The sequence below is a fragment of the Nannospalax galili genome, unplaced genomic scaffold, assembly GCF_000622305.1.
Source record: "Nannospalax galili isolate Female #2095 unplaced genomic scaffold, S.galili_v1.0 scaffold346, whole genome shotgun sequence".
In the NCBI taxonomy this organism is placed as follows: domain Eukaryota; kingdom Metazoa; phylum Chordata; class Mammalia; order Rodentia; family Spalacidae; genus Nannospalax; species Nannospalax galili.
The window spans coordinates 8,777,565-8,804,823 of NW_008357637.1; the positions used below are offsets into that span (position 1 = coordinate 8,777,565).

General features: G+C 37.9%; 1 protein-coding gene across 2 annotated transcripts in view; it reads right to left on the reverse strand.

Moving 5' to 3' along the window:
• Ttn (titin) overlaps positions 1–27,259 on the reverse strand; it is a 278,254-nt gene that overhangs the window by 106,886 nt on the left and 144,109 nt on the right. For both annotated transcript variants that reach the window (XM_017794905.1, XM_017794904.1), the window contains 50 exons: positions 26,656–26,739; positions 26,461–26,538; positions 26,241–26,324; positions 26,041–26,124; positions 25,854–25,928; positions 25,666–25,749; positions 25,499–25,582; positions 25,190–25,276; positions 22,919–22,999; positions 22,732–22,815; positions 22,569–22,643; positions 22,400–22,483; positions 22,213–22,287; positions 22,020–22,103; positions 21,853–21,936; positions 21,596–21,721; positions 21,378–21,461; positions 21,167–21,250; positions 20,964–21,041; positions 20,505–20,588; positions 19,956–20,051; positions 19,601–19,678; positions 19,314–19,391; positions 19,011–19,094; positions 17,570–17,653; positions 17,262–17,342; positions 16,582–16,656; positions 16,062–16,175; positions 14,755–14,823; positions 12,509–12,589; positions 11,562–11,636; positions 10,774–10,863; positions 10,287–10,349; positions 9,720–9,809; positions 7,804–7,851; positions 6,914–7,315; positions 6,514–6,792; positions 5,915–6,190; positions 5,633–5,772; positions 5,214–5,340; positions 4,855–5,118; positions 3,895–4,161; positions 3,519–3,782; positions 3,293–3,432; positions 3,018–3,144; positions 2,638–2,904; positions 2,013–2,279; positions 755–1,021; positions 524–663; positions 18–144 (listed from right to left, as the gene is read on the reverse strand). In XM_017794905.1, coding sequence (XP_017650394.1) covers positions 18–144; positions 524–663; positions 755–1,021; positions 2,013–2,279; positions 2,638–2,904; positions 3,018–3,144; positions 3,293–3,432; positions 3,519–3,782; positions 3,895–4,161; positions 4,855–5,118; positions 5,214–5,340; positions 5,633–5,772; positions 5,915–6,190; positions 6,514–6,792; positions 6,914–7,315; positions 7,804–7,851; positions 9,720–9,809; positions 10,287–10,349; positions 10,774–10,863; positions 11,562–11,636; positions 12,509–12,589; positions 14,755–14,823; positions 16,062–16,175; positions 16,582–16,656; positions 17,262–17,342; positions 17,570–17,653; positions 19,011–19,094; positions 19,314–19,391; positions 19,601–19,678; positions 19,956–20,051; positions 20,505–20,588; positions 20,964–21,041; positions 21,167–21,250; positions 21,378–21,461; positions 21,596–21,721; positions 21,853–21,936; positions 22,020–22,103; positions 22,213–22,287; positions 22,400–22,483; positions 22,569–22,643; positions 22,732–22,815; positions 22,919–22,999; positions 25,190–25,276; positions 25,499–25,582; positions 25,666–25,749; positions 25,854–25,928; positions 26,041–26,124; positions 26,241–26,324; positions 26,461–26,538; positions 26,656–26,739 — 6,243 coding nt within the window. The remainder of the gene's footprint in view (positions 1–17; positions 145–523; positions 664–754; positions 1,022–2,012; positions 2,280–2,637; positions 2,905–3,017; positions 3,145–3,292; positions 3,433–3,518; positions 3,783–3,894; positions 4,162–4,854; positions 5,119–5,213; positions 5,341–5,632; positions 5,773–5,914; positions 6,191–6,513; positions 6,793–6,913; positions 7,316–7,803; positions 7,852–9,719; positions 9,810–10,286; positions 10,350–10,773; positions 10,864–11,561; positions 11,637–12,508; positions 12,590–14,754; positions 14,824–16,061; positions 16,176–16,581; positions 16,657–17,261; positions 17,343–17,569; positions 17,654–19,010; positions 19,095–19,313; positions 19,392–19,600; positions 19,679–19,955; positions 20,052–20,504; positions 20,589–20,963; positions 21,042–21,166; positions 21,251–21,377; positions 21,462–21,595; positions 21,722–21,852; positions 21,937–22,019; positions 22,104–22,212; positions 22,288–22,399; positions 22,484–22,568; positions 22,644–22,731; positions 22,816–22,918; positions 23,000–25,189; positions 25,277–25,498; positions 25,583–25,665; positions 25,750–25,853; positions 25,929–26,040; positions 26,125–26,240; positions 26,325–26,460; positions 26,539–26,655; positions 26,740–27,259) is intronic.

Sequence of the window (27,259 nt, forward strand, 5' to 3'; positions counted from 1 at the left end):
CACACACACACACTTACGTTTAACTCTGAGGTGGGCACTAGATTTAACATTGGCAGCCTGGAAATCTACACCACCAGTCTGGTCCAGTTTGCAGTTGTGTAAAATAAGAAAATGTATCTTGCCTTCTTCTTTAATTTCACATTCCTGTACCGAAAAAGAAAAATAATTTCACAATGAGTAATTTTTGAGATTTTTTTTTTCTGAAGCACAATCTTAATGAAAAGGATGCTACAATTAAATGTAGTTCACAGCTCTATCAGGGAGGCAGTATTTCTTTTAACTATATAATTCTGAATGTGCAGCAATGTAGAATATACATAACTTGTACTGTGCTGGATAAGATTAATGTGAAGGTGACCATCCATGCCCATTCATAGACCCCCAGCATCTCTCTTAGGATGTGGGTCTGATACCAAACTTGATTCCATGTTTTAAATGCCCTGCATGCACTCTGACTTTTCACCTGTCCTTTTCCATTTCATACTGTGCCTCTTAGTATTGACAAGTTCAGAAATAGCCTTACAGGTGTTTGGAGCAGTGCCTCTCCCTTGAGTTTCCAGTTGGCATGGATATCATCTTCAGAGATTTCAGTTTCAAAGCGGGCTGTCTCAGTCTCCATCACCTCTACACTGTACAAGGGTCGTACCAGTTTAATTTCCCGATCTGGAAAAGTGAAGAGTCAGCATATGCCATTAGCCTCTGGCAGAAATAACTCCTGTGGCGCCCAGAGTAAGACATGTGGAAAATTTCTTACCCTCAATGTCAAGTTTTCCAGAGGTCTGATCTGTCCCACAGTCACAGGTATACTGGCCAATATCTGATTTCAAGGCTTTCTTGAGGATCAACATTCGCTTCTTGCCATCGGCCTTAATGACAACATTTTTAGATGGCTTTATTTCCTTCCCATCCTTGAACCATTTCACAGGTGCATCTGCTTTGCTGATTTCACACTGAAGAATCACTTCATCCTTCTCCGTGCCCGTGTAGTCTTGAAGCTTTCCTGTAAAGTATGGGTCTCCCTCTGCACATAAAGTAGAAGTGGAGAAGTGTTATCATCTTGGAGAACTGAGAACCAGCTCAGAGAGTCCTGAGTACATTGTAAAATTGCACCAAATCTTCAGTTATTTAGCATTTTCAGTTTCTAAATATTAGAGAATTGGTGCATGTAGTTTACCAAGATTTAAGCCATCTGCATTATATTCATGCTTTAAAAAAATTAACAATAGTTTATAATTCTATGCAATTTCACTTTTTTACATGTTCTCTCACTATTTGTCCAAATTTCTAATTTTTTAGTAAATCTTATTAGGTCTTTAAGTTTTCAAATTTACATTGTTTATTTTCAAGCTATCAATAGCTGGCTGTGAGAGTGTCTCTATATATTAGACTTCATATTTGATCTTGATACTGAAAAATAATAAGAAAGTAAGAAATTGTTTTATCCAATCTTACTAGAAACTTGAGTTCTCTGAAACAATTTTGATAAAAGGACAAAGTATTTATACATTCTTTTTAAAAAATATTTTATTTATTATTTTTATTTTATGAGTATGAGTGTACTGCCTGCATGTATGTGAGTGCACGCATATTGTGCAATGCCATGGAGGTCAGAAGAGGGCTTTGGAGTCCCCTGGAACTGGAGTTAAGGACAGTTCATAGCTGCCATGTGGGTGCTGGGAATTGAACCCAGGTCCTCTGCAAGAGCAGTCAGTGCTCTTAACCACTGAGCCATCTCTCCAGCCCCAGTGTTTATACATTCTTAAACATGACTAGCCAGTTTTAATTCTGGCTTCGGCTATTTTGTGGGTCTAAGACAGTTGGGATTGCCTTAACATCGCCATATTTTTAGGTACTCGTGTTTCAGAAATATGCTTGGCAGTTTATGCAAAGTTTTCTTAGAGATCAGGACCACTTTCATGAAGTTATCACACTTAGATGACTATATAGCATACATAGTCCACAAATTTCTCTTGAGTTTAATGTAATAACGTTCAGTTTTAAGAAGTGCCTACCCAGAACAGTGAGTTTAGCCTCCGAACTTATCCCCATTGCTTCCACTTTAATTTGGGAGGTGTCATCGATAGACAGGTCTTTGAATGTGATGGAGTGTGTTTTCCCTTCATGGTGCATGGAGACCCTCTTGCTGGTGTGCAATCGTTGATCGTTCTTGAACCATCTCACTGGGATGTTGTCATGGGACAGCTCCACAGTAAACACAGCATTTTCCCTCTCTTTGGCTGTTACATCCTTGAGAGGGGTTAGGAATTTGAGCCGGATTCCTGTCAAAGAAAAAACCAACTCATTATATCCAGCACTTTAACAATATACAAATAAAAGCAAAAAATTATTTTTTAAACTTTAAAAAATAGTTTATTTTATATGTGGTAGTATATTGCTTGCATGTATGTAATTGCACCCATGTCATGCAATGCCCACAAAGGTCAGAGGAGGGTGTTGGATTCCCCTGGAACTGGAGTTGCAGATGGTTGTTAGCCTCCACATGGGTGCTGGAAATCGAACCCAAGTCCTTTGCAAGAGTAACCAGTGCTCTTAGCTGCTGAACCATCTCTCCAGCCCTAACCTTTTAAAACTGCCAAAAATTATTTTATAGGTGACCAGTCTGGTAAAAATTTTTACCTTCAATGATCAATTTGCCACTTGTGCGTTTATCTTCAGCTTCAAACATGTATTTGGCTTCATCTTCAAAAGCAGCCGACTTGATCACCAATGAATGCCTGGTGCCATCCTTTATTAGCTCAATTCTGTCATCTCCTGTGATTTCCTGGGTTCCTTTCAGCCAACGGAATGTTTTGGGCTCCCTGGATACTTCACACTCAAACTTAGCTTCATCTTTCTCAAAGACTTTGACATCACTAAGAGGTGTGATGAAGATAAGAGGCAATTCTGAAAGAGAGGATGGTGAGGATCTGATCAGAGCCTGCTTGCATTCACAACTTTCCACCAACTCAGAGTCTCAGGAGGAGGCCTTGCACAGAAGTACAAAAAGGTATAGCTACCTTTCACTTTCAGATTTGCTGCGGATTTAGCATTGGCTGCCTGGAAGGAAACTTCTCCAGTCATATCTAGCTGACAGTTATAAAGAACCAGGACGTGCTTCTTCCCATCCTCAATGATTTCACAGTCCTATGTAGAGTGAGATTTAGAAAAAAAAAAAGAGGAATGATATTTATATAAACAGGAATTCCTGCAAGTCATCAAGAAATCTCACTTTTTGGAGGGGAACCTGAAGAACCAAGCACCCACTCCTGTCTGGTCAGCTATCATCACTTACAGGAGAAGCAGTCAAAGGCTCTCCCTTTAACTTCCATTGGCCATGAACATCTGGTTCAGAAAGTTCAATTTCAAAGCGGGCTGTTTCACCAACAAACACTTCTACACCATATAGAGGCTTTTCCACTTTTATTAGTCGAGCTGTAAATATACAGAGGTCTGTTAGTATGACTGAACAGTACACTGCAGCTTCAGAGATGGGGAAATTTAAATTCAGAGCAACTTACCCTCAACAGTGACATTGGCTTTGGTGGTGTCTGTGCCACAGTCACACACATATTCGCCTTTGTCTTTGAGTTCCGCCTTCTTGATCTTTAAGATGCGGCGCAGGCCATCTGTCTTGATGGAATGCTTGGGTGAAGGCACAATCTCTTCCCCATCTTTGAACCATTTAACTGGCACATCTTTGCTCACTTCACACTTGAGGATGATCTCATCCTTCTCAACTCCGGTCTTGTCATGTAATTTCACAGTGAAGTAGGGGTCAGCCTCTGTCAAAAGATGTTCAGCAGGTCATCATAAACTGAAGTTTATTAAAGGACATTAGGGCTAAAATACATAATTACTATGTATTCCCACCATTCAGAAGTTGGTCCCATTTACCTAAGACCTTCAGATTGGCTGTAGAGCTGAGGTTCTTGACTTGGGCTCTTATTTGAGAGATGTCATCCAGGGTCACTTCTCTCATCTCCAGTTTGTAAGTCTTGCCTTCAGAAGACATGAGCACTGTCCTTTTGGTGTGGAGCTTGACATCGTTTTTGAACCACACTACGTGCATTTTTTCGTGAGAAAGCTCACAAACAAAAGTTGCTGTTTCACCTTCTTTTACTGTTTGATCTTCAAGAGGTGATATGAATTTCAGTCTTATACCTACAATGCAAGTGTGGGTAATATATTCAGAAACACAGTTTATACCCAGAAAGATTCTACTCCAGTAGGGAGAAGAACAGCTATTTTATGAAACATTTACTCATTCTTTTCAAATAGAACTAATCAAGCTGGGCGTGGTGGCGCACACCTTTACTCGCAGCACTTGGAAGGCAGAGGCAGGCAGGTATCTGTGAGTTTGAGGCCAGCCTAATTTACATAGCGAGTTCCAGGACAGTTCGAGCTACAGGGAGACCCTATCTCAAAAAGAAAAAAAAAAAAAAAAAAAAAAAAAACAAAAAATGGCATTCATCTGTTATCCCAGCACTGGGGAGACAGAAACAAGAGGATCCCAAGGTCAGCCACAGCTACACAGTATGACACTGACTAAAAAAACAAAACTAGTATGGCTTGGTGGTTAAAAGCACATAATGCTTTTGCAGGAGTTTGATTCCCAGCACCCATGTTAGACAGCTCATGACTGCCTATAACTCCATGAGTGTGTCTGTGTATGAGTGTGTGTGTGAGTATGTGTGTGAGTGTGTGTTTGTGTGTGTGAGTGTGTCACTGTGAACATAAAATCCTAGTGACAATGGCGGCTGACAGCTGGCTCTTAGAATGTGGCATTCTGTCTTTAAAACAATATATATGCAAGCCTACACACTACAGGTCACAGTTAGGTCCACCAGCTTTTACCTGTAACAAATAACTGTGCTGACGTCTTCTTGCCCTCCACCTCAGCGGTATAGACCCCTTCATCATCAAACTGAGAATCATTGATAACAAGAATGTGCTTCTTTCCATCAGCAATAATATCAAATTTGTCAGATGCCTTGATAATATCAGGGCCTTTAGACCATATGACATTTGCCTCTCTGGTGAGGGCACATTCAAATCGAGCCTGTCGCTTTTCTGGCACAGTGACATCCTTCAGGGGTACAGCAAAGTCAAGTTCGATTTCTGAAAATCAAAATTTAAGAAAGAATGAGATGCTTCAGAATGCAGAGGATGGGAAACGAAGCTGAGCCCACTGCTTGAGTTCTAAAGCCCCATACCTTTGACTGTCAGAATGGCAGTTGTGACTGCATTACAGGCCTGATAGAGAACTTCACCAGCTTGGTCCAGTTTCACTTTGTGCAAAGTTAAGAAGCGTTTTCCACCTTCAGCTTTGATTTCACAAGTCTGAGAAAACAGGAACCTTACTTAGTACTTGCATGAGATGAATTCCTTTGAGGGGAATAGTTCAGATACAGATTTCTATAGAGTTTCAAATAATATACTAATGAATATAAGCAAAGCATAGCCCATTATAAAAGTTTATCAAATTTTATCCAAGGGGTCTGTGAATAATACATCAAATAGCTTCCTACTTTTGAGAGTTTAGAACCTGGTTCCATTATTATTAAACAAGGCTGGCATATCAAATTTAAATACGGAATGTAGTTATATTCATGACTAAAATAGGATTACTCACAGGTGAGGGCCTTAGAAGTTCTCCCTTCAGCTTCCATTCCCCAGGAATGTCTTCCTCTGAGATCTCCGCATCAAAGCTGGCGCTTTCTTTCTCATAAATGGTGACGTCTTCTATTGGTTTAAGCAGTTCAACGTCGCGCTCTGTGTTGGTCAGAGATGAAGTAACAATGCTTTAGACAATCTAGCAACGGTTCGCTTTCTGTATTTTTTTTTTTTTTGCGTACTATTTTGCTTTATGCACATACAACATCATCTTTCAGAACAACAAGCAGGATTCCTATACCTCCAAGTGTCAGCTTTGCAGGATATCTTTTCCCTTCAATTTCCACTGCGTACTCATCAATATCTTCGGGCATAGCATTCTTAACTTTGAGAATTAGATGATTTCCCTCTTTCAATATCTCCGTCTTATCATTTGGTTCCAAGGGGATCTCATCATACCCTTTGAACCACTTAACGTTTGGCGTATCCCTGGCTATGTGACAGCTGAAAACAGCAGTCCCCTTGGGCTTCACATGTTGATCTCGAATAGGTTTCACCAGCCAATCTCTAATGACTTCTGTTGAAAAATGAAGTGAGAAGGAATAAATGAATTTTAAAGGAACTCTCAGGAATAGGGAAAGTTCATGAAGCTGGACATAATCTATGATAGACTGCGTCTCCTTTTGGGTAAGATAAGGAACTTCTGATATTCAGATATTGGGAAACAAAGTTCTGTTTTCTTAGTGTAATAAATAGAACAAAATTTCCTAGCAAAATACTAACCTACAATAATATTCTTTTTTTTATTTGCTGTTTTGAGGTGGGGGGTCTTATTGTGTTGCTTAGACTGGTCTCAAGTTCATGCGCTCAAGCAATCCTCCTTGCCTTCCAAGTACTCACCTACTACTTTTACACAGGATGAGCATTCCAGGTTGTTGGCATTTTCCACGGTAACTGTGTATGTTCCAGCATCAGTATCATCTGCATCATTGATGGTCAGGGCCCGCATCAAGCCAATAACACCTGGCACAATTCGGCCGGGTTTCTCTACCACGATCTTGCCATCCTTCCTCCAGACCACATCCCGCTCTTTGTTTAACTCACAGCTCAGGTACAATGGCTGTCCTTTGACCACTGTAACTTCCTCTTCCAGAGTTTTTACAAAACGCACAGGTAGTTCTGTGGAGAATTTCATAAGCATATTTCAGTATAAATGTTGATACTGAGGTATATTTTGTAAAGTTTAATATATAGAGAGAGAGAGAGAGAGAGAGAGCATGTGCAGAAGACTAGAAATTACCTTCTACAATAAGCTTAGCCGTGGAGGTCTTTTCTTTATTTCCCAAACGTAAGACACAGGTGTATTCACCAGCATCAGAAAGCTGAACATCAATGATATGCAGCTTTCTGTCTTTACCATCTGCGATGAATCTATGCTTTGGGCTCTCGCGGATGTTGCTACCGTCCTTCATCCAGGTTGTAATGGCAGTGGATGGGGAGACCAAGCATTCAAAGATGGCAGAGGAGCCTACGGACTCTGCTTCTGTCAAGACGATGTCTTTCATTTCCTTCACAAACTTCAGTGGCACAGCCTTCAGCTGGTAGGTGAACGGAGCTTCATCTGGAGGTTTCTCCCCACCACTTCCTGGTCTGAGCTTTTTCCTTTCAGCTTCTATTGGTGAAGGAGTCTTTTTGGCCACGCCTAATTCATAGTAAAGTGAAAAGTTAATCGGGCATCTCCAAAGGAGTCACAAAGTGTGCACTTGGCTGTCTGCTGGATAAGTCAGCCGTAATCAGGACAAGAACAGTAAATAATAAATAGTAAATAAATAAATAATAAATAGTAAATAGTAAAGAAGACAAGAATAGAAAAATAAAGACTAGGCAATTGAAATGTCAAACAGGAGAATGAGAACTCCACAAATAACAAATGTATTATTCTTTATTCATGTATAAAAATATATGCATCAGAAAATTTAAAAACTTCTGAGGATTCACTATGCCAAAATTGAGTTGGTTTTATTCATAATATCCACTTGAATAGAAGCACATATTTAAAATGTCAGAAGACACTGGTTTTCAGAAATAATAAAGATTGTTATAAATTTTGAAAACATTTTCCCCTTGGACATAAAGTTTGGGAACTCACGAAATGACAGGTTCCCACAGGAGTGAGGGAAAGAAACTCACCTTTGATGGGACCTTTTGGCTTGGCAGCTTCCTCCTTAGGTTTGGCTTCTGAAATACAAAAGAAAATTGGCATTTATGCAATTTTCAGTCTTTTTCATGCTTATTAGTAAACCATGTAGGATGAATCATGTTCTTTGTTATAAATATTAATAAATAAATATTGACTTCTATGGAGAATACTTCGGTATTTTCAAGAAGCCATATTCTAAAATTGATGTGACTAGTAAAATTTCCAACAAATTTAGGATTAAACTTTTTTTTTAAGGGGCTGGGGTTAACCTCAGTGGTGAAGTGTCTGTTGGCACGTGTGAGGCCTTGGATTCAATCCCTGGCATCCCTCTTCCCCTGAAAATTGGAATGTGCCATTTTTTTCCCGTTTCTGGAAAGTTTACTGCTGACCTGGGAGAAAGGGTTTTGCTCTTGCTTAGTTATGAAAAATATTTTACATGATTTTGCATGTGCTAGCTATGTGAACCAAGGAAATTTTTTTCCAATAAGGAATAAGTGAGGAAGAAAAAGGAAATGGGTCAGAAATGACCAAAAGTCTTTCTTTCTACATAAAATAGAGTAGATTAATAAATCCAAAGAAGACAGGAAATTAGCTCAATGACAATTCATGATCTTTTTCTGAACAAGTAAAGGTATCACATTAAAATTATAAGAGTAATGTTCAAATCATGTGATTAAATGTAGCATAAATATTAAAAATTAAATTATAGTTGAAAGAACATTTTTCATATCATTAAACACATTCTAAATTCAAATATTTGGGGATAATTTTCAAAAAAAATTTAAAGAGACTTGATAAATTGTCACAGGTCAAAGAGGATGTGCATGTACCAATGACTAATAATCACACATCCAGTTTTGAAATCATCACCTATATGACAAATGTCTAAAGAGTTCATATACAATAACAAGTATCTTCGGTATGGACTGCAGATGGCTATACCACTAAGCTAGTACATTTAAGAGAATTGCTATTGGATTATTTCATTTTGCTTTCTAAAAATATTTTATTATTTTTATTTTATGTGTATGAGTGTATTGCCTGCATGTATGTAAATGTACCTGTGTCATACAATGCCCATGGAGGTCAGAAGAGGGCATCAAATTCATTGGAATTGGAGTTAATAGACATTTGTTAGCTACCATGTGGGTGCTGGGAACTGGACCTGGGTCCTCTGTAAGAGCAGCCAGTGCCCTTAACCACTGAGCCATCTCTCCAGCCCCAGATTTAAATCCCTATATGTACTTAAAGGCTGAATAGTGAAGTCCTTTTCCCCTTTTCTGTTCTACTGTAGTAAAATATATCTTACATAAAAATTTCCATTTTAGCCATTTTTAAGTACACAATTGGATTAATTATAATCACAAAATTGTGTAACCACCAACATTATTCATTTATTAAGCTTTCACCATCTCAATAGTTTTTTTTTTTTTTTGGTCTTTTTGAGACAGGGTCTCCCTGTAGTCCCAGCTGTCCTGAAACTCACTATGTGGACCAGGCTGGCCTTGAACTCACAGAGATCCGCCTGCCTCTGTCTCCCAAGTATTTTTTTTTAAATGAGAAATGATTCCTATAGGACACAAGGGTGCAGTTTGTTCCATGGGATTTCCATTTGTGCATGTGGAGAGTTTGTCTCCATGGTTTTCATCAGCATATTTATTATTTAATCCCAAAAGCATATGAAAGAAACAATGTATAGCAGGACTGCACAATCCAATTAAAACACAATATGCATCTGTTGGGTGAGATAGTAGATGGATAGAGTATATCAGGTGAAGAAAATTTAAAAATTTATCACAGACCCCCCCCCCCTAGACTGGACAGCATGCTTGAATTTTATTCCAGTGTGAAGGCTTTTATCAAGCCACGAAACAAGCTAGCAGAGAGAGAAGCACAGGATCCATACCTGCTTTCTTCCCCACCACTGGCACGGTGACAGGGGCAGCGATGGGAGTGGGAGCTGGCTCCACTGGAGGGGCTTTGATCGTTTTCACCTCTGTGGAGGGACCACACCCATTATATTAATGCATCTACTTGTCACTTCCCACAACCAGATTTGGTGCTATTGCCTTTTCTGATGTAATGTTGAAACTTTCAAATAGCTAGCTTTTCTGAGAACCCTGTGTTAAATATATTGAGATGTCAGAAATTTGAAGCACAATGACTTTCACTTACTTTTACTTTTTTATTTACTACGTATCATTTTTAAATTTTTTTTTTTTTTTGAGACAGGGTCTCCCTGTAGCCCCAGCTGTCCTGGAACTCACTGTGTAGACCAGGCTGGCCTTGAACTCACAGAGATCCTCCTCCCTCTGCCTCCCAAGTGCTGGGGCTACAGGCGTGCACCACCACACCTGGCTCATTTTCTAATTTTAAAATTTAAATCTTAAAATTTTTATTTCTTTCATTTTTTCTTTCATTTGTGCGGAGCTTGAAGGAATGTACCATTCACCTTGAGGCTAAACTTGCTCACCTGGTTCAGGTTTTGGCTTTGGTTCAGGTCCGGGGAGCGGTATTGCTGGTTTAATTTCAGGCACTAAAATAATCCACAGAAATGAGGTTATCACAGTGATTTGGAAATTTTTCACATAGTCAAAACTATAAGGAAATTTAATGTAAATGGAAGGTATTAGGATTTATACATATATAGTTATTGAATAAAATATTTGGTCTAAACATATTTTTCATTTTAAACAAAATGTTTAAAAGTATAGTAAAGTAATTTTTCTGAATTTAAAGTTGCTATTGGCTAATTATTCGTTAATAACTTTTCCCTAGTAATTTATTTGTAGGTAGATGATTATTGGCAAATTGCACAGGAGAGTGACATGATAACGAAAATAAGATACATGTGATAACCAGATATGGTCACCTGTTCAGTCTAGATGCCAGCTAATGATGTTTAAATACTACAGGAACACACTTGATTAGAGAGAATCAAACGTGCCGGGAGCTTGTACCTTTTGTTGGCTCGGGAATTTTCCTTTCTTTTGGTGCAGGCTTTGGAGGAGCTTCCACCTCTTCAACGGCTTTTGGAGGCGGTTGTGGTACTTTAAGGAAATAAGATGATTTTCTAGTGTTAATTGAAAAATCAAATTATCTGAAATTTTAGATTGAAAAATTATTTCTCAAAACTCTATTGACGGCTTTTACAAAGGCTTTCCATGTTATCTATTGACTTCTATTTTCCCTTTGTGATCATGCTTCTGGCTTTTCCTTCTTTCATCCCATCTACCCATTCCTTATTCCCAGTTGCTCTCCCTTTGTAAATCAGTTCTGCAAAACTGTCTGTAATTGCTCCCTTGATAACAGGCAAATGATAATTACCCCCAGATTTCACGAAGCACTGCCCATACCCTCCCATGAATTTATTCTATAGCCAACTAGATTATTATAGCCATTTACACTGGAAAAATTTGCATGGCAAAGTCATAACAGTAATGATAATGGTAGTATAATAATAATGATCTATGGGGAACTGCAAGAATAGATTTTGGAGATTATTACTGCTGATAAGAACAGGTACTGTACTTGTTCTAAGGCAAAAGGCGGAGAGGTGATTGTATTTGGGTAATAGTACTATAAACTATTGAAACAGAAAGCAGATGATGGAAAACACACTACAAACAGATGAAATATGAAACTACGTTTAAAACGTTGAGCTTCATTTATGTTTACAAAATAAACCTTTTGTTAAATGTCCACTTTGTTAAAAGATAATTTCACAAATTGTCACTGTGACTCCTACCTTCTGGTTTTTTAACTTTTTCTAGTTTTTTAGGTTCTACTTTAGGTTCTTCTTCTTCGGGTCTCTTTCTTAGAACTTAAAAGACAAAAAGGTTTATATGTAAACCAAGGTAAACTAATGAAGATGTTGAATAAGCTTGATGAACACAAATAATGAGCAGAGCAAGGCAAATGAAAGGCATGCAAGCTAGCAAAGCGGGAAATCAGCGATTACACAAAAAATGCTTTCATTTTCCACCCCCATTGAAGTTGTTGCATTACTTCATAACAGACTCAGAACCTTTTCATACCTCCCTAGATACTATGCTCAGAGACAAAATATAGAGCGAAATGGCTCAAGTAAAACAGAAATTATTTAAATAGCAATACATTTTAAATAATTCTACCTGATTTATGGACAAATACTTAGATTAAAAAATGTAAAGTTTGATTAGTGTAGATATCTAAAGAACTATAGCCTAGAAATCAGCAATTCTATATGAAGACAATGTTAGAACTTGATCATTTGAATATCTAATCCTTTAATATTTAGTAGGAAAGAGATATTTAGTTCTTAAAGAGTTATTAGTTTTGGTGACCCTGTGTCACCGTAAAATTGAATAAATTTAGATTTAAGTAGTTGTGTGTAAAATGCTTTAGAAGTTTAGTGTATTTTATTACACAATTTGGTTATGAAAATGACACTTATGATCACTGCTGTTAGAATAGTGTCAATTTAGTTATATCTGTTAACAGTATAAATTTCAAAATACTATGAGTGCTCACAAAATATCTGTCTTTTAAAAAGATTCATGAATGAGAACTCCTTCAATTTTTAATGGAATTACATTCAAATTTTGAGGGCGAATCTAACTTAAAAAAATATTAAGGGACAGAATTATTTTGTGAGCTTTCAACTCAACTTTTTATGCTATTTAAAACTGACATCCCAGTAGAAAAATACTGTACCGCTTTTCAGAACAACTTCCTCCTTGGGCTGAGGTTTAGGTTCAGGAAGTAATTTGCGAACTTTCTTCTCAGCTGTAGGCACTTAAAAGAATATGATTCAAATTTGAAGTGAATTCAAACAAAAATGGAACCGCAACAAGAAAAATATCTCTTCCAAACTGTTTGTCTAGCTAGTGTGTCAAGGAACACTTTTGTTGCATATAAATTCACAGGATTTAAAAGCAAATAACACAGTTCAAGTTCTTTCGTATGCAAACATCTATACACTCTTTATAAAATCTACTTGACTGTAATATAATCATTTTAAAGAGTATAGAATATTTTGTTCTATATTGACATTATGAAATCTTTCCTCAAATTCTAAGGACTCTTGACAGCATTTTTGCTTCAATGTATAAATTTTTTATTGCCTACGTCCACATTGGTATTTTCTTGACCATCATGTGCACTCAATGATACTGACAGGAATTACTGCCATTGCTTAGTCTTTTCCATTAATGGGAAAAGAAAGTCAAGGAATGTGCTGTGACCCTTGGTGTTGAGAAAGATCATATTTCACTTTCTGAACAGAAGTATGCTTTAAAAAAAATCTCCTATTTGAAATAACACTAATTTAAAATGATAGAACTATAGGATTTCAAGGCTGGTGTTAGCTCAGTTTTTATGAATAAGAAAATATTCTTGAACTTAAATGAAAAATAACCCAAGGAACTCCAAATTAATGTCTTCTTGTTTCTGCAGTGAAGACCAAGCATGGGGGTCAATGTGCTCTAGAGGAGCCTTATTGTTACTATTACCACATGGGTTTAAATAAGACAATAGAACCAAAATAGAGCTCGGTGATTACTGAACAACTTTACCTTCCTACTGATGCCAACTGATATCTAACTTGAAACTCATTTGTATGTATCATGTAACATTTTTGTTCAATCATATGAAGTCTGAATTAACTATTTCTATAAAATTTCCCATTTGGTGCTTAAAGAGCACATTTGTAGTTCATTGATTTTCTTTTAATGCAATAAAGATAATCTGGCTTAAGTCTTACTTCAAAAAATTGAAACATTATAGTCAGAGATGTATGTCTTTTAAAATAATCACATTTTGTAATATCAAGTATTTTAAGTAAAATTTCAATTGAACATTAAAAATTTTAATCATGATTATTTATGATGACCTTCAGTACTATTTGTGAATTATCAGTATTTTAAACTATTTTCATTGTTTGGACCTATATAATAATGTCAGTTGAGATGGCAAAATATACATTTATTTATACAATAGGCATAATTATATTTCATTATACATATAATGAAAGCATATATGCGTATTCATTTTTCTATATTATTATTTTATTTTAAAGATATTGATTTTTGAGACAAACACAGAATACATCGTTGTGGCTATTTTTTAAAATTATGTTATTACATATTAATTTAATGTTTAATATTTACTTATTAAAATGGACAAAAATTATTTTATAATCTCTGTCTTAAGAGTCAGGAAATGTATGCTCACATAGGTAATTTTTAATTTCTGTGTCACCATGTTTTAATTACTCTAACAGAATACTGCTACTCACTAAGCTTGTTAGAAAAATTATTTTGAATAAGTATTTTCAAGACTTTTCTGATTTATTTATTTTTCTTTATGCTCTAATTTTAGATAGGGATAAGATTTTTCAAAGCAAAATGACCTGCAGTGGTATCGCTATTTTCCTAAAGATGTGAGATCTGTACTCTTGAAAGAACATCCTGAGTAAATAAGAATAAAATGGCAGGTCAGCCATGAGGAATCCCAAGGAACTGTGCAACAGCACATCAGGAGGATGTGATGATATGATCCACAGTGCTTATCACACAAATTAAGACGCAGATATCCAGGCAGATCCCCAACTGGTACAACTGTTCAGCATTTTAATCTAAGATGTCTCCTGATATCGATTTCATCTAACTAGTAAAATCTGACATTGTTTAGCTTAAAAATGCAAGTAGACATATGGAACTAAGATAAACAATGCGCATCTACATGATGTATGAAACTGATGGGAGACACAAGGAGCTGCCAACACTCATGAGCCAGGACCATAGAAGCCACAGAAGTAGAAGAAATGAGTGCGATTATTCTACTTCTCTGATCACTAAATTAAAAGTGGGGATGGGGAGAACATTCCATGACTACAGAAGAAAGCAAGAAGTGAGATGAAGAGGTAATCCCCTGGGTGGCTTTGCCAGCCTGTGAAATACCTTTCAGCGGTGTAAGCTCCACTTTTTCAGGAACTTCAGGTTTTTCAGGAACTTTCTTCTTTGGAACAGCTTTAAAGAATTTTAAAGCTTAATTTACTATTTACATATTTAATTTGAAGCAAATGTTTTTTTTTTACTGCAGAAATCAAAACCAAGCTTTGCTTATAACCAGAACACATTAATAACAGCCAAGGACAACCACAAAGGAACAGGCAAGAAGCACTGGAACAGGAGTGGTCACAGAGAGAAGGCAATTACTGTTCTTCACAGGAAGAAGACATTTTACTTTTAAGGAAATGTGTTATTCAAACATGTGTCCCCATGAAGCATCAGTCACCAGATGGGTCACATTGCAGAGGGGCCCACTTCTCTACCCATGACCTAAAATGCAGGAAGCTTTGAGTGGGACAAGAATCACTGAAAGCAATTTCACATTCTAGAAGATTCTGTGCATGTATAACTATATATGGGAAGAGTCCTTATGTAAGATTATAACTGAATATTTTAGATTTGGAAATCTTATAATGTAAACAAGATAATTTTTATGAAAATGAAAAGAAAATAAAAACATTATATATATTTATAATATAAAACATGATCATAAAACACATTTATGAGATTTAAGAAAAGCACCAATTCAAAGAAAAAAAATCACAACGAATATGGGAAGTTTAGTAATAGAGATTCTAGATACAAAATCTATTCAGAAACTTTCTTTCAGCTACACTAAGAGCCCTATAGAACACAGCTAGGTTTTTATTAAGTTAAAACAAAGCGAGGAAACATCAGTGATGGGTTGTGATGTGCCTTATTTTCATGGTATATGAGGACACACCAGCTGTTGGACACCATAAATATATTACTTGTATAGAAGGAACATGCGGTCCTTTAAGAACAAACTTTTGGCTTCTACATAAATTCGTCACTGCAATGTTAAAAATATCTTGCAAAGACTTCTTAGACATCTCACATGCAGACGACAATGAAGATCTGCATAGCAATCAGGCTTTGAAATAAAAAGACCTTCCTCCCCACTCCACGTGGAAAGTTAGTTGGGTAGCCACTGCATCCAGATGTCAAGAATGCTGCTGACTGAACCATCTGACCTTTGGGGCAGTAGGCATGGCTTGAAAAGGTAACACAGGCCCCTGAGGCAGCGGAAGCACATGTCTATGCAATTCTCATAGCAGGATCATGTCTGGAAGTATGCACTCTCAGCAGCAATACATTTGCTGAAAGCCCCATTTCCATAGGCCAAACAGAAGTTTGAAGCAGGTTAATAAGGCTTCAGAAGTGGCATTTTGTACCTTTAAGTTGGAACATTTTCTCCTTTACATCTTCCTTAGGCGGAGCAGGAGCAGGTGCTGGGGGTCTTGGTTTGAGTTTTGGTTTCTCAATAACCTTCTTTTCAGGTTCAGGTTCTTGAAGGAATATTTCAGGATTGTTAGTTAGGTACATGTCAGCATGACTATATATAGGATATTTGGTAGAAATTTAAATATGTATGAAACAAAAAAGCATTTTGATATGTACTATCAGTGTCCAACATGAAACATAAAACAGTGTCCAACATAAAACATATCAACACTGTACATAGGTGATAAGGATATATAGCAAATGCACTAAACAACAAAGGAAGCATCCAGACCAGCCACATTTATATGATGTTGCGTACAAATACAGGGAGACATAATAACAGATTCACACTTAAAACAAAGGATTTCTTACATATAGATGCAAAGATCTATACATGTAGAACAACAAAACTATACATAGGTCAAGATGAAGAATATGGTGATGAAGATTTAAGTCCAATTAATTGAATACCTTGTACTGGTATTTCTTCTCGCTGTGGTTCAGGTTCAGGCTCTTCAGGTTCAATAAACTTTTCAATTTCACGTTCTTTAAAGAATGTTAAAAGATATAAGATCGCAACAAAAATTCTTCACACAACTGCACACAAATTTCACATAGATGCAAAGAGTATATTCACAGAACAAAAATATAGAATCCATGCAAAGTCACTTGAACAGAAAAAGAGGAAAGATTTCCAGTTGCTTTTTCTTTTTATTGATGGTGTTGGAGATTGAGCCCAGGATCTGCTCACAATAGCTGGGCATTCTTACTGTTGTGCTACATCCCCAGCCTCAAGCCTGTCCTTTTCTTACATTGGAACTTTCTATTAGTAAATAGCATATTGCACATATGTTGAGGGCAAATGAGATGACTTGAAATTTGGTACTGGTAATTACTTGAGAATCCAATGCAGTTATTCAAGCTTTGCATCAGTAAACTGTGCATTTCAGAATGGTTAATTACCATCAAGAATAACCAAATTAAAGAGTCTAATTCAAAAGGAGAATAATTATTTGTAAAACAAAGCAGCCAAATATTCTGGAATGCTTTTTCTGTATGTAATTTTAAGCAGGAATGTCATCTTAGTAAGTACTTTTGTACCACTGACAGTTTTCCAGAGATTAAAAATATACATTTGTGCATATGTATACCTTCAACAGGGGGAGTCTCTTTTCTACCAATGGTTATGGTCGCTTTTTCTTCATATATTATTTCTTCAGGAGTCTCTTCAACTTAAAAAACAGTGTTGTATATTAGGTCGTATTCAGAATAGAACACTGCAACTGCTAAATTGCAACATATCAACACACACTCTATAACATATTATTCAGATAACCCGAGATATCAATAATGTCAACACATAAGACAGACAACAGATAAATATGTAAGACCGGTCTATAACTAAAGCAAGATGGTGAAGTTGATGCCATCTTTCCAAGATTTAAAGAGCAGCATGTACCTGGGACAAGTGGTGCTTCTGGCTCTTCAGGCGTAGGAACAGACACTTTCTTTTCTGGGGCAATTTTCTTCGGCACTTCGGGCACTTTAAAGATATTAATTTTCTTTATCATTAAGAACTTAGAATATGGACAAGATTTTGCAAAAAAAGTTGGCAAAGAACACAGTGGACAGCACTGGGATTTTCATCTTAGAAGGCTTCATGGAGAAGTCGCATTCTAATTACACAAGCGAGTGTTGTCAGCCTTCTTCATCTGTCACCTTCCAAGCACCTTTGCATGTAGCTCCTCCCTACTAGACTGATGTTGACACCTGAAACAATGATTGCCTTACAGAGTGATCAATTCTGCAAGCTCAGCTCTTTTTGCTTTACGTAGATGACTTCAGGATCTACTCTCTAGCTGTGATCTCATTTCCAAGGTCTTAGTATACATTCTTAACTCCCATGCCTGGAAATGAAGAACATACCTACTATCTTCTTTATGACAACAGCTCAGGAATCCAAACAAAGAGCTATTCTCATGGACATTTAACCTCAACCTCTACAATTATCTTCTCTTCAGTTTCCCTAATTATACTAACAGTAGTTTGGCACCAACTCAATCTCTGTCTCTTTCAGATACACTTTCCTTCTCCATTTTTGCCATTACTGACTTTGGCCAACTCTTAATGACCATCAGTAATTATTGTTCCTTTTTGCTACTACCACTGATTTTTCAATAGCTAGGGCTGCAGCCAATTCCCTCTCTATAGCTCAAATTTGATTATTTTGTATTCTTACTTTTCAAGCTTTCTTTCTATTGCCCAGGTTTATAGCATGAAGACAAATTTTATAACTGTAAAATATGATCTCTATCTTTACATTCAGTATTACTATCCAAGATGTCCTATAACTCCACACTCAAACTACACTGCTTATCTTACTGACAGTCTTTGAACTTCTAGACCCTCCTCCCTTTGTGCCTTTCAATGTGCTCTCCCCTTTGAAAAATCCACCAAAAATGAAAACTCAATTTCTTCCTTGCAGCTTTCCATAATGTCTGCAACTGAAATTAATCTTTGCCTGGTCTGAGCTTCTGTAACTTGTACTCAATTTGGAAACGGGTCACCTCTTACTTGTGTTAGAGTTGTCCTATCTTTCTGCTCTTCAAACATATTTAAGATGCTTAAAGACAGGATCAGGCCTCATATGTTCTAAAACAGTGCCTCATTAATGGTAATAGTCAACCAAGTATAGTGAGTTGAGCTGTTCTGTATCTTTTCTACCACCTGTAAAACCATACATGATCATTTTCTGTTTTATTTTCCTCTTTTTGCCCTCATTATTTTCCCCTTTCTCTATAAAATGTGATCTTATATAATCTTATATTCATTTTTTTGCCTTAAGAGCTATTATTATAATACTTAGTAGTCAGGGAAATGTGATTCTTCTTGGTAGATACCTTTTTCAGGCAGGACTTCTGGTTTTTTGGTAACAGGTACAGGTTCTTTCTTTACTGGAACAAGTTTCTTCGGTACCTCAGGCACTTAGAAGATATTAGTTTTGTTTAAAAAGAGTATTTGAAAACATTTTAAGATGTTAAGAATAAAAAAATCTATAACTAGTGGAGTAATATTTAAATTAGTGGAAACAAATTAAGACATTTTTGTCCCTGTTTGTAATAACAAGTAGATCTCAGTGGATTCCTCTCTAAGGAATCAGAGTATGCTTTTTAAATGGATGGTGTCAGGGATGGTCAGAATACCTTCAGCTGCTGGTGGTTCTGGCTTTTTCCCAGCTGGGGCCTTCTTCACGGGGACAACTTTCTTTGGCGTCTCAGGTACTTTAAAGATATTAGTAGTTTTTAATAATGTAAAATTATAAGATAATCATATTAACTCTACAAATTTGTGCAACATCATAACATAAAGATGCCAGTTAACAGACACACAGTATGACACAACACACAGCAAAGAAACAGTGTGAACTTTAGACAGCAAAAAATTGATGTAAACACTTTATTTTTTATGTTTGTTTTTTTAACATAAGTACCTTTAGGAGGTGGAGCTTCTGGTTTCTTGACAACAGGAACTTTCTTCTCTGGGATAATCTTCTTGGGCTCTTCAGGCACTTGAAGAATAGGAATTTCTTTTAGAATTAGATGATTACAAGGACAAATTGAATAAGTGTTAACAAAGGAACCACACATACTTTTTGGTCTATAGATTGTAAAATTCTATAATTTTATAATTATAGAACCAACCAAATTTTATGTGTGAAAATATTGTTTTTGCCAATGATGACAAATTTCAAACAAGGAGGTAGAGCTTGATATTTTGGCTTAAGATATGTAACGCACATAACAATCAATTGACCGATTTCCTGTGCGGCAGATCCTGCCCTATACCTGGTGGAGGTGGAGCTGGAGCTTCTGGTTCCTCTTCTTCTACAACAGGAACTGGCTCTTCCTCTTCGGCAGCAACTTCCTTAGGTTCTTCATATACTTTAAAGACATCAGTTAATTTTATTTCAGTGTGCCAGACAAAATTATAAAATGCATGGAATATAAAAACAATAAATAATCTTGATTTCTTCCCTTGTTTCAGTTAATATCTTTTCCTTTTGGTAAGATGAGACCTATCCTATTTGTACTGGCTTCTGTGTGCACTGATTTGAATGCTTGGAAGTACTTCTTGTTTTTAATGTCATTTACACTCATTGATGGTCCTGTCTTGCCTTCTGTATATATTAGAGAGGCTCACAGGTCCATAGAGACCTATGATCTATGTAGACACTGTTGACTAGTAACAGGTAATACCTCTGAGATCAGAGATAATTTAAACAATGAGGACAAAGAACAGAAAATTGCCAAGAGACAGATTCAAGAAAGGGGAGAAATAAATCCTGAATTCTAAATAGTTGTAAATGACAAGTTTAGTAATGGTCCGATATGTACCTTCTGCAGGGGGAGACTCCACTTTCTCAGGAACAGGAATGACTGGTTTCTCTTCGATGACAGGTTTCTTTGGCACCTCTGGCACTTTAAAGATATTAGTTAGTCTTACTTCTGGGTAGTTAAGAAGTGAAGGAATGCTATAACACTTCTACTTTACATTTTGCTCAAATAATCCAGACACAAAAGCCAAGAAAAAGAACTCAAGTCCTTGAATCTTCATCTAGTGGGGAGCAAGATGTCTTTTACAAATTACAAAATGATGATAGCAAACTCTTCCAATGTTTGTAAGCAAAAGCATTCATTTTAAAATGCAGTGATTAAAAAAATTATGTAAGTCCTAAAAACCCAGAATAGCAGTTGTATAGATGGGAAACTGAGAAGACTGGCAAACAGAGTTTGACAAGTGACACTGGGACCAACACCAAGTACCTTTCTAGAGAGTCTGACATTGACATGTACCTTTGGCTGGTGGGACTTCTGGCTTTGGGGGAATAGTCACTTTCTTTTCTGGAACAACTTCTTTTGGAACTTCAGGCACTTTAAAGATATTAGTATTTTAACATTATGAGCAATCAGAAAAGACCATTCACCACACAGAACAAAACAGTTTAAGAGCTAGAGACCATTTCCACCTCCATCCAACAGTCGACCACAACATGTACCTTTAGCAGGTGGAACTTCTGTCTTTTTGGGAACCACGGGAGGCACTTTCTTTTCAGGAACAACTTTCTTGGGCACCTCAGGTACTTTGAAAGATATTAGTAGGTTTTAACTCATAGTTTCAGTGATATGGAATTCATTAAGAACAGCAGTGGACTATGACATTTTAAAGACAGATATTTGTCTGCAGGAAGTCAGTGACAATGAAAATACCTTTCACAGGTGGTGGTTCAGGTTTCTTGGCAACAGCAGGAGGTGCTTTCTTCTCTGGCACAGACTTCTTAGGTGGCACTGTCACTAATAGTATTAGGGTTTATGCTTTAGAAACAGTAAAGGCAAGTGGAAGAAAGACACCATTCCATCCAGCCCAACACTGTGAGGACAAGACAGGGAATGACAGGTTGGAGGCACACCAGTAGCTCGCCAAGTACCTTTTGGAGGTGGAGCAGGCTCTGGCTCTGGCTCTGGCTCTGGCTCTGGCTCTGGCTCTGGCTCTGGCTCTTCTACAACCTCCACTGGAGGCTCTTCAGCAATTTCTTCTTCAGGTTCTTCATACACTTTAAAGACAGCGGCTCTTTTTTAATGATAGTATTGACTAACACTTATGACACATTTTGCAAAAAGGATTTCCACAGCACAGAGATGTTTTTCTTTTTATAAATAAGAGTTTGAATGGTTTCATTATTACCTTCAGGGGGAGGACTTTCTGGTTTGGGGGGAATAACTTCAGGCACTTTCTTTTCTGGAACTGCTACCTTTGGCACCTCGGGCACTTTAAAGATATTAGTATTGTCATGATTAGACAGAGTAAAGACAAATGGCCAGTACCAAGCTCAGGGGCAGTGGGGTGAATACCTTTAGCAGGTGGGGCTTCAGGCTTTTTGGGAGGCGCCACAGACACTTTCTTCTCAGGTACAACTTCCTTGGGCACCTCTGGCACTTGAAAGAGATTAGTGAGATTATACTTAGGACTCATGATGACCACTAGGATGAGCTTTTCAAGAGAGAAGACTTAGGTCTTGTGATGCCTGAGGTCAAGGGTAAATACCTTTAGCAGGCGGGGCTTCTGGCCTTTTGGGTGGCACTTTCTTCTCAGGAACAACTTCCTTGGGCACCTCTGGCACTTAAAAGAGATTAGTGAGATTACACTTAGGGCTTATGACAATCACTAGGACAAAATACTTTCAAGAACAGAAGACTTAGATCATGTGGGACCTGAAGTTAGTGACAGATACCTTTAGGAGGTGGGACTTCTGGCTTTTTGGGAGGTGCCACAGACACTTTCTTTTCGGGAACAACTTCTTTAGGAGCCTCTGGTACTTAAAAGAGATGAGTGAAACGTCACTTGGGTTAAAATATTTCAAGAGCAGAAGCATTGTGAAGCCTAAAGTTAGTGACAAGTACCTTTAACTGGTGGGACTTCTGGCTTTTTGGGAGGTATCACGGGGACTTTCTTTTCAGAGACAACTTCTTCAGGCACTTAAAAGAGATTAGTGAAGTTACATCGATGGCAAGTAGCATGAGGAACAGGATTAGATCTTATAAAACCTTGGTCAATGACAAGTACCTGTGACAGGTGGGGCTTCTGGCTTTTGGGGAGGTGCCACAGACACTTTCTTTTCAGGGACAACCTCTTTGGGAGTCTCAGGCACTTCAAAGAGATTAGGGAAATTATATGTAGGTTTTACGGGGACCAAACTATTTTCAAGAGCACTAGAGTTAGGTCTTCTGAATCTTTGGGGGAGTGAAAGTACCTGAGGCCGCTGGAAGTTCTGGTCTCTGAGGAGGTTCTACCTTTGCTTTTTCAGGGACAATTTCTGGAGGAATTTCTGGTGCTTAAAAGATATTAGTATTTCTTTTTAAACTCAGTCATCAAATGGACTAGAAATTTTGCCAAGAACAGAAGGCATTAATTGTGAAGAATTGAGAGGACTTAAAAAAATACCTATGACAGGTGGGGCTTCTAGTTTTTTGGGTGGAGTCTTGGGAACTTTCTTTTCTGGCATAACTTCTTGATCAGCTTCAGGCACTTGAAAGATATTAGTAGTTTTGCATTTATGTTAGGTTTCCAAAACAAAAGGTATTTCTGAAGAGCAAGGTCTGGGTGACAAATACCTGTGACAGGGGGTGCTTCTGGCTTTTTGGGAGGTGCTGCTGTTCTCTTCTTTTCAGGGATGATTTCTTGAACTTCAAGCACTTGAAAGATATTAGTAGTTTTACACTTAGGTTAGTAAAGAGCAATACTTTGCTTTTGTTCTCAAGAATAGAAGGGGAATTTCTTCTGACAAGTGAGATCTGGGGGACAAGGTACCTGTGACAGGGGGCACTTCTGGCCTTTTGGGAGGCACTGCTGGTCTTTTCTCGGGTATGATTTCCTGAGGAACTGCAGGTTCTTGAAAGACATTAGTAGGTTTATGTTTAGGTGAATGAAAATCAATGGTCAATGTGTTTGTAAGAACAGAGGAGGTATTTCTTCTGAAGAGCAGCGTATGTACCTGTGACAGGGGGTGCTTCTGGCTTTTTGGGAGGCGCTGCTGCTCTCTTCTTTTCAGGTATGATTTCTTGAACTTCAGGCACTTGAAAGATATTAGTAGTTTTACCACTTAGGTTAGTAAAGAGCAATACTTTGCTTTTGTTCTCAAGAATAGAAGGGGAATTTCTTCTGACAAGTGAGATCTGGGGGACAAGGTACCTGTGACAGGGGGCACTTCTGGCCTTTTGGGAGGCACTGCTGGTCTTTTCTCGGGTATGATTTCCTGAGGAACTGCAGGTTCTTGAAAGACATTAGTAGGTTTATGTTTAGGTGAATGAAAATCAATGGTCAATGTGTTTGTAAGAACAGAGGAGGTATTTCTTCTGAAGAGCAGCGTATGTACCTGTGACAGGGGGTGCTTCTGGCTTTTTGGGAGGCGCTGCTGCTCTCTTCTTTTCAGGTATGATTTCTTGAACTTCAGGCACTTGAAAGATATTAGTAGTTTTACCACTTAGGTTAGTAAAGAGCAATACTTTGCTTTTGTTCTCAAGAATAGAAGGGGAATTTCTTCTGACAAGTGAGATCTGGGGGACAAGGTACCTGTGACAGGGGGCACTTCTGGCCTTTTGGGAGGCACTGCTGGTCTTTTCTCGGGTATGATTTCCTGAGGAACTGCAGGTTCTTGAAAGACATTAGTAGGTTTATGTTTAGGTGAATGAAAATCAATGGTCAATGTGTTTGTAAGAACAGAGGAGGTATTTCTTCTGAAGAGCAGCGTATGTACCTGTGACAGGGGGTGCTTCTGGCTTTTTAGGAGGCGCTGCTGGTCTCTTCTTTTCAGGGATGATTTCTTGAACTTCAGGCACTTAAAGATATTAGTAGTTTTACACTTAGGTTAGTGAAGAGCACTGGTCTACATTGTTTTCAAGCATGGAAGAGAAATTTCTTCTGAAGAGCAAGGTCTGGATCGTAAGTACCTGTACTGTGGGGCACTTCTGGCCTGTGGGGAGGTGACATTGATCTTTTCTTTTCAGGAACAATTTCTTGAACTTCAGGCACTTAAAGATAGTAGTTTTACACTTAGGTTAATGACAAACAATGGGCTACTGGGACAGGTGGGGCTTCTGGGTTTTTGGGCAGTGTCTTGGGAACTTTCTTTTCTGAGACAACTTCTTGAGTAACTTCAGGTGATTGAAAGATATTAGTAGATTTAGAGTTCATACATACATATATTACAAAGATTGTGAGGGGTACAAGGTATTATTGTTTTCTTGACAGGATAGGAAGGGGAAATATAGTACCTTTTGTGGGTGGAACCTGAGGCTTTTTGGGCACAGCCACTGATATTTTCTTTTCAGGTACAATTTCTTTAGAAGCTTCAGGAACTTGGAAGATATTAGTGTCTTTTGTTAGAATTGAAAAGAGGCTGGTAACATATTCATTCAAACCAATAACACTAGCGAGACTGGTGGACAGACACTCCTACACGCTTTCAACACCCTTTCTCCAGTCCCTGACGCAGGCAACCTATCTACAAGGAGATTTTACTTACCTTTGGCGGGTAGAACTTCTGGCTTTTTGGGAGGAGCCACTGGAACTTTCTTTTCAAGAATGACTTCCTCTGGTGGCACTTCAGGCACTTCAAAAATAATTTACAATTTGTGTTTAGCAAAGGTGAAATCAATTGTTGTCTATAGTATAGAATCACACAAGATATTTGAATAACAACTAATAGTTTTTCCTTAGAATTCTATTACCTTTATGTACTGATACATACACACATATACATACATACATTTTTATATGTTTTAAGCTAAAATAGTAGTTGTTTGTCCCTCTATTTGTATAGTTTTGACGTTACCTTCAGGGGGAGGACTTTCTGGTTTGGGGGGAATAACTTCGGGTACCTTCTTTTCTGGAACTGCTACCTTTGGCACCTCGGGCACTTTAAAGATATTAGTATTGTCATGATTAGACAGAGTAAAGACAAATGGCCAGTACCAAGCTCAGGGGCAGTGGGGTGAATACCTTTAGCAGGTGGGGCTTCAGGCTTTTTGGGAGGCGCCACGGACACTTTCTTCTCAGGTACAACTTCCTTGGGCACCTCTGGCACTTGAAAGAGATTAGTGAGATTATACTTAGGACTCATGATGACCACTAGGATGAGCTTTTCAAGAGAGAAGACTTAGATCTTGCCTGAGGTCAAGGGTAAATACCTTTAGCAGGCGGGGCTTCTGGCCTTTTGGGTGGCACTTTCTTCTCAGGAACAACTTCCTTGGGCGCCTCTGGCACTTAAAAGAGATTAGTGAGATTACACTTAGGGCTTATGACAATCACTAGGACAAAATACTTTCAAGAACAGAAGAGTCAGGTCTTATGAAGGCTCAGGTCAGTGACAAGTACCTGTGACAGGTGGGGTTTCCGGCTTTTGGGGAGGTGCCACAGACACTTTCTTTTCAGGGACAACCTCTTTGGGAGTCTCAGGCACTTAAAAGATATTAGTAATTTTTACACTTAAAAAGTACAAAGACCAGTAGACACACAGAAACAGCTTTTAAGAACAAACGAACTCTTTTTCCCTGTACCTCATCAGGGTTAAGTACCTGTAATGGGTGGTGGTTTGGGTTTTGAGGTGGGAACTTCTGTCACTTTCTTTCCAAGGGCTACTTCCTTAGGAGCGTCAGGCACTTTGAAGATATTAGTAAATTTACATTGAGTCAAAACTGTTCACATATACAGGAGTCACCTCTATGCGTCACAAGACTTCTCATGCCTTCCCAAATCCCCCTCTCCACCCATGCAAAAGGACAGTGAAGAATGTACCTTTAACAGGTACAACTTCTGGCACTTGGGGAGGATGCACCTTCTTTTTGACCACAACTTCTCTAGAAGCCTCAGACACTTTAAAAATATTAATATTTTTACATTTAGGAGTTAAAGGAATCAGCACTAACAGAAAACACATGTAGACAGGAGAAGACATTTTTCCCACCCTTGTAAGCTTCCAGAAAGATATACCTTCATCTGAAGGAAGTTCAGATTTTTTTCGAGGAACCTGAAGAGACTTCTTTTCAGAGACAGTTTCTTGATAAGCGTCAGGCACTTTAAGAAATTAGTATTTTTACATTTAGTGTTATGAAAATCATTAAGAACAATAAAGTATCTTTAAAACTACTAAAGTTAGTTCCTGAGCCTGAGGGCTAGTCAGCTCGTTCCTTTAACTGAGGGAGCCTCTCTGGTTTTGGAAGGAGCTGTATTTGCATCTTCATGAGAACTTCAAGAGCTTGAAAGATATTAGTATCCCGCATTTAAGAGTTAAAATGATTAATGAAAATAGCAACCCCAGTAAGGTAGCATGTAGCTTTCTAAAAATTTCTTCTCTTCCCTTCTCTATTCTCCCTGTTCTACCAATAAACTAATCTAAAGGGATTTGCGTGATCCTTAAGAAGAGGGGCTTGCTGTCCTCCCACACCCTGAGGATTTCTTGTGCCTTCCACACCTTCCTCTAAAGAACAGTCAGCCTTTTGCAACCTCCATTCAACACTGGATGGAAAAACTATGTCTGTACTGAACAGAGTGTACAGACATTATTTCCTTCTCATCAGTCCCCAGGTAATACAAA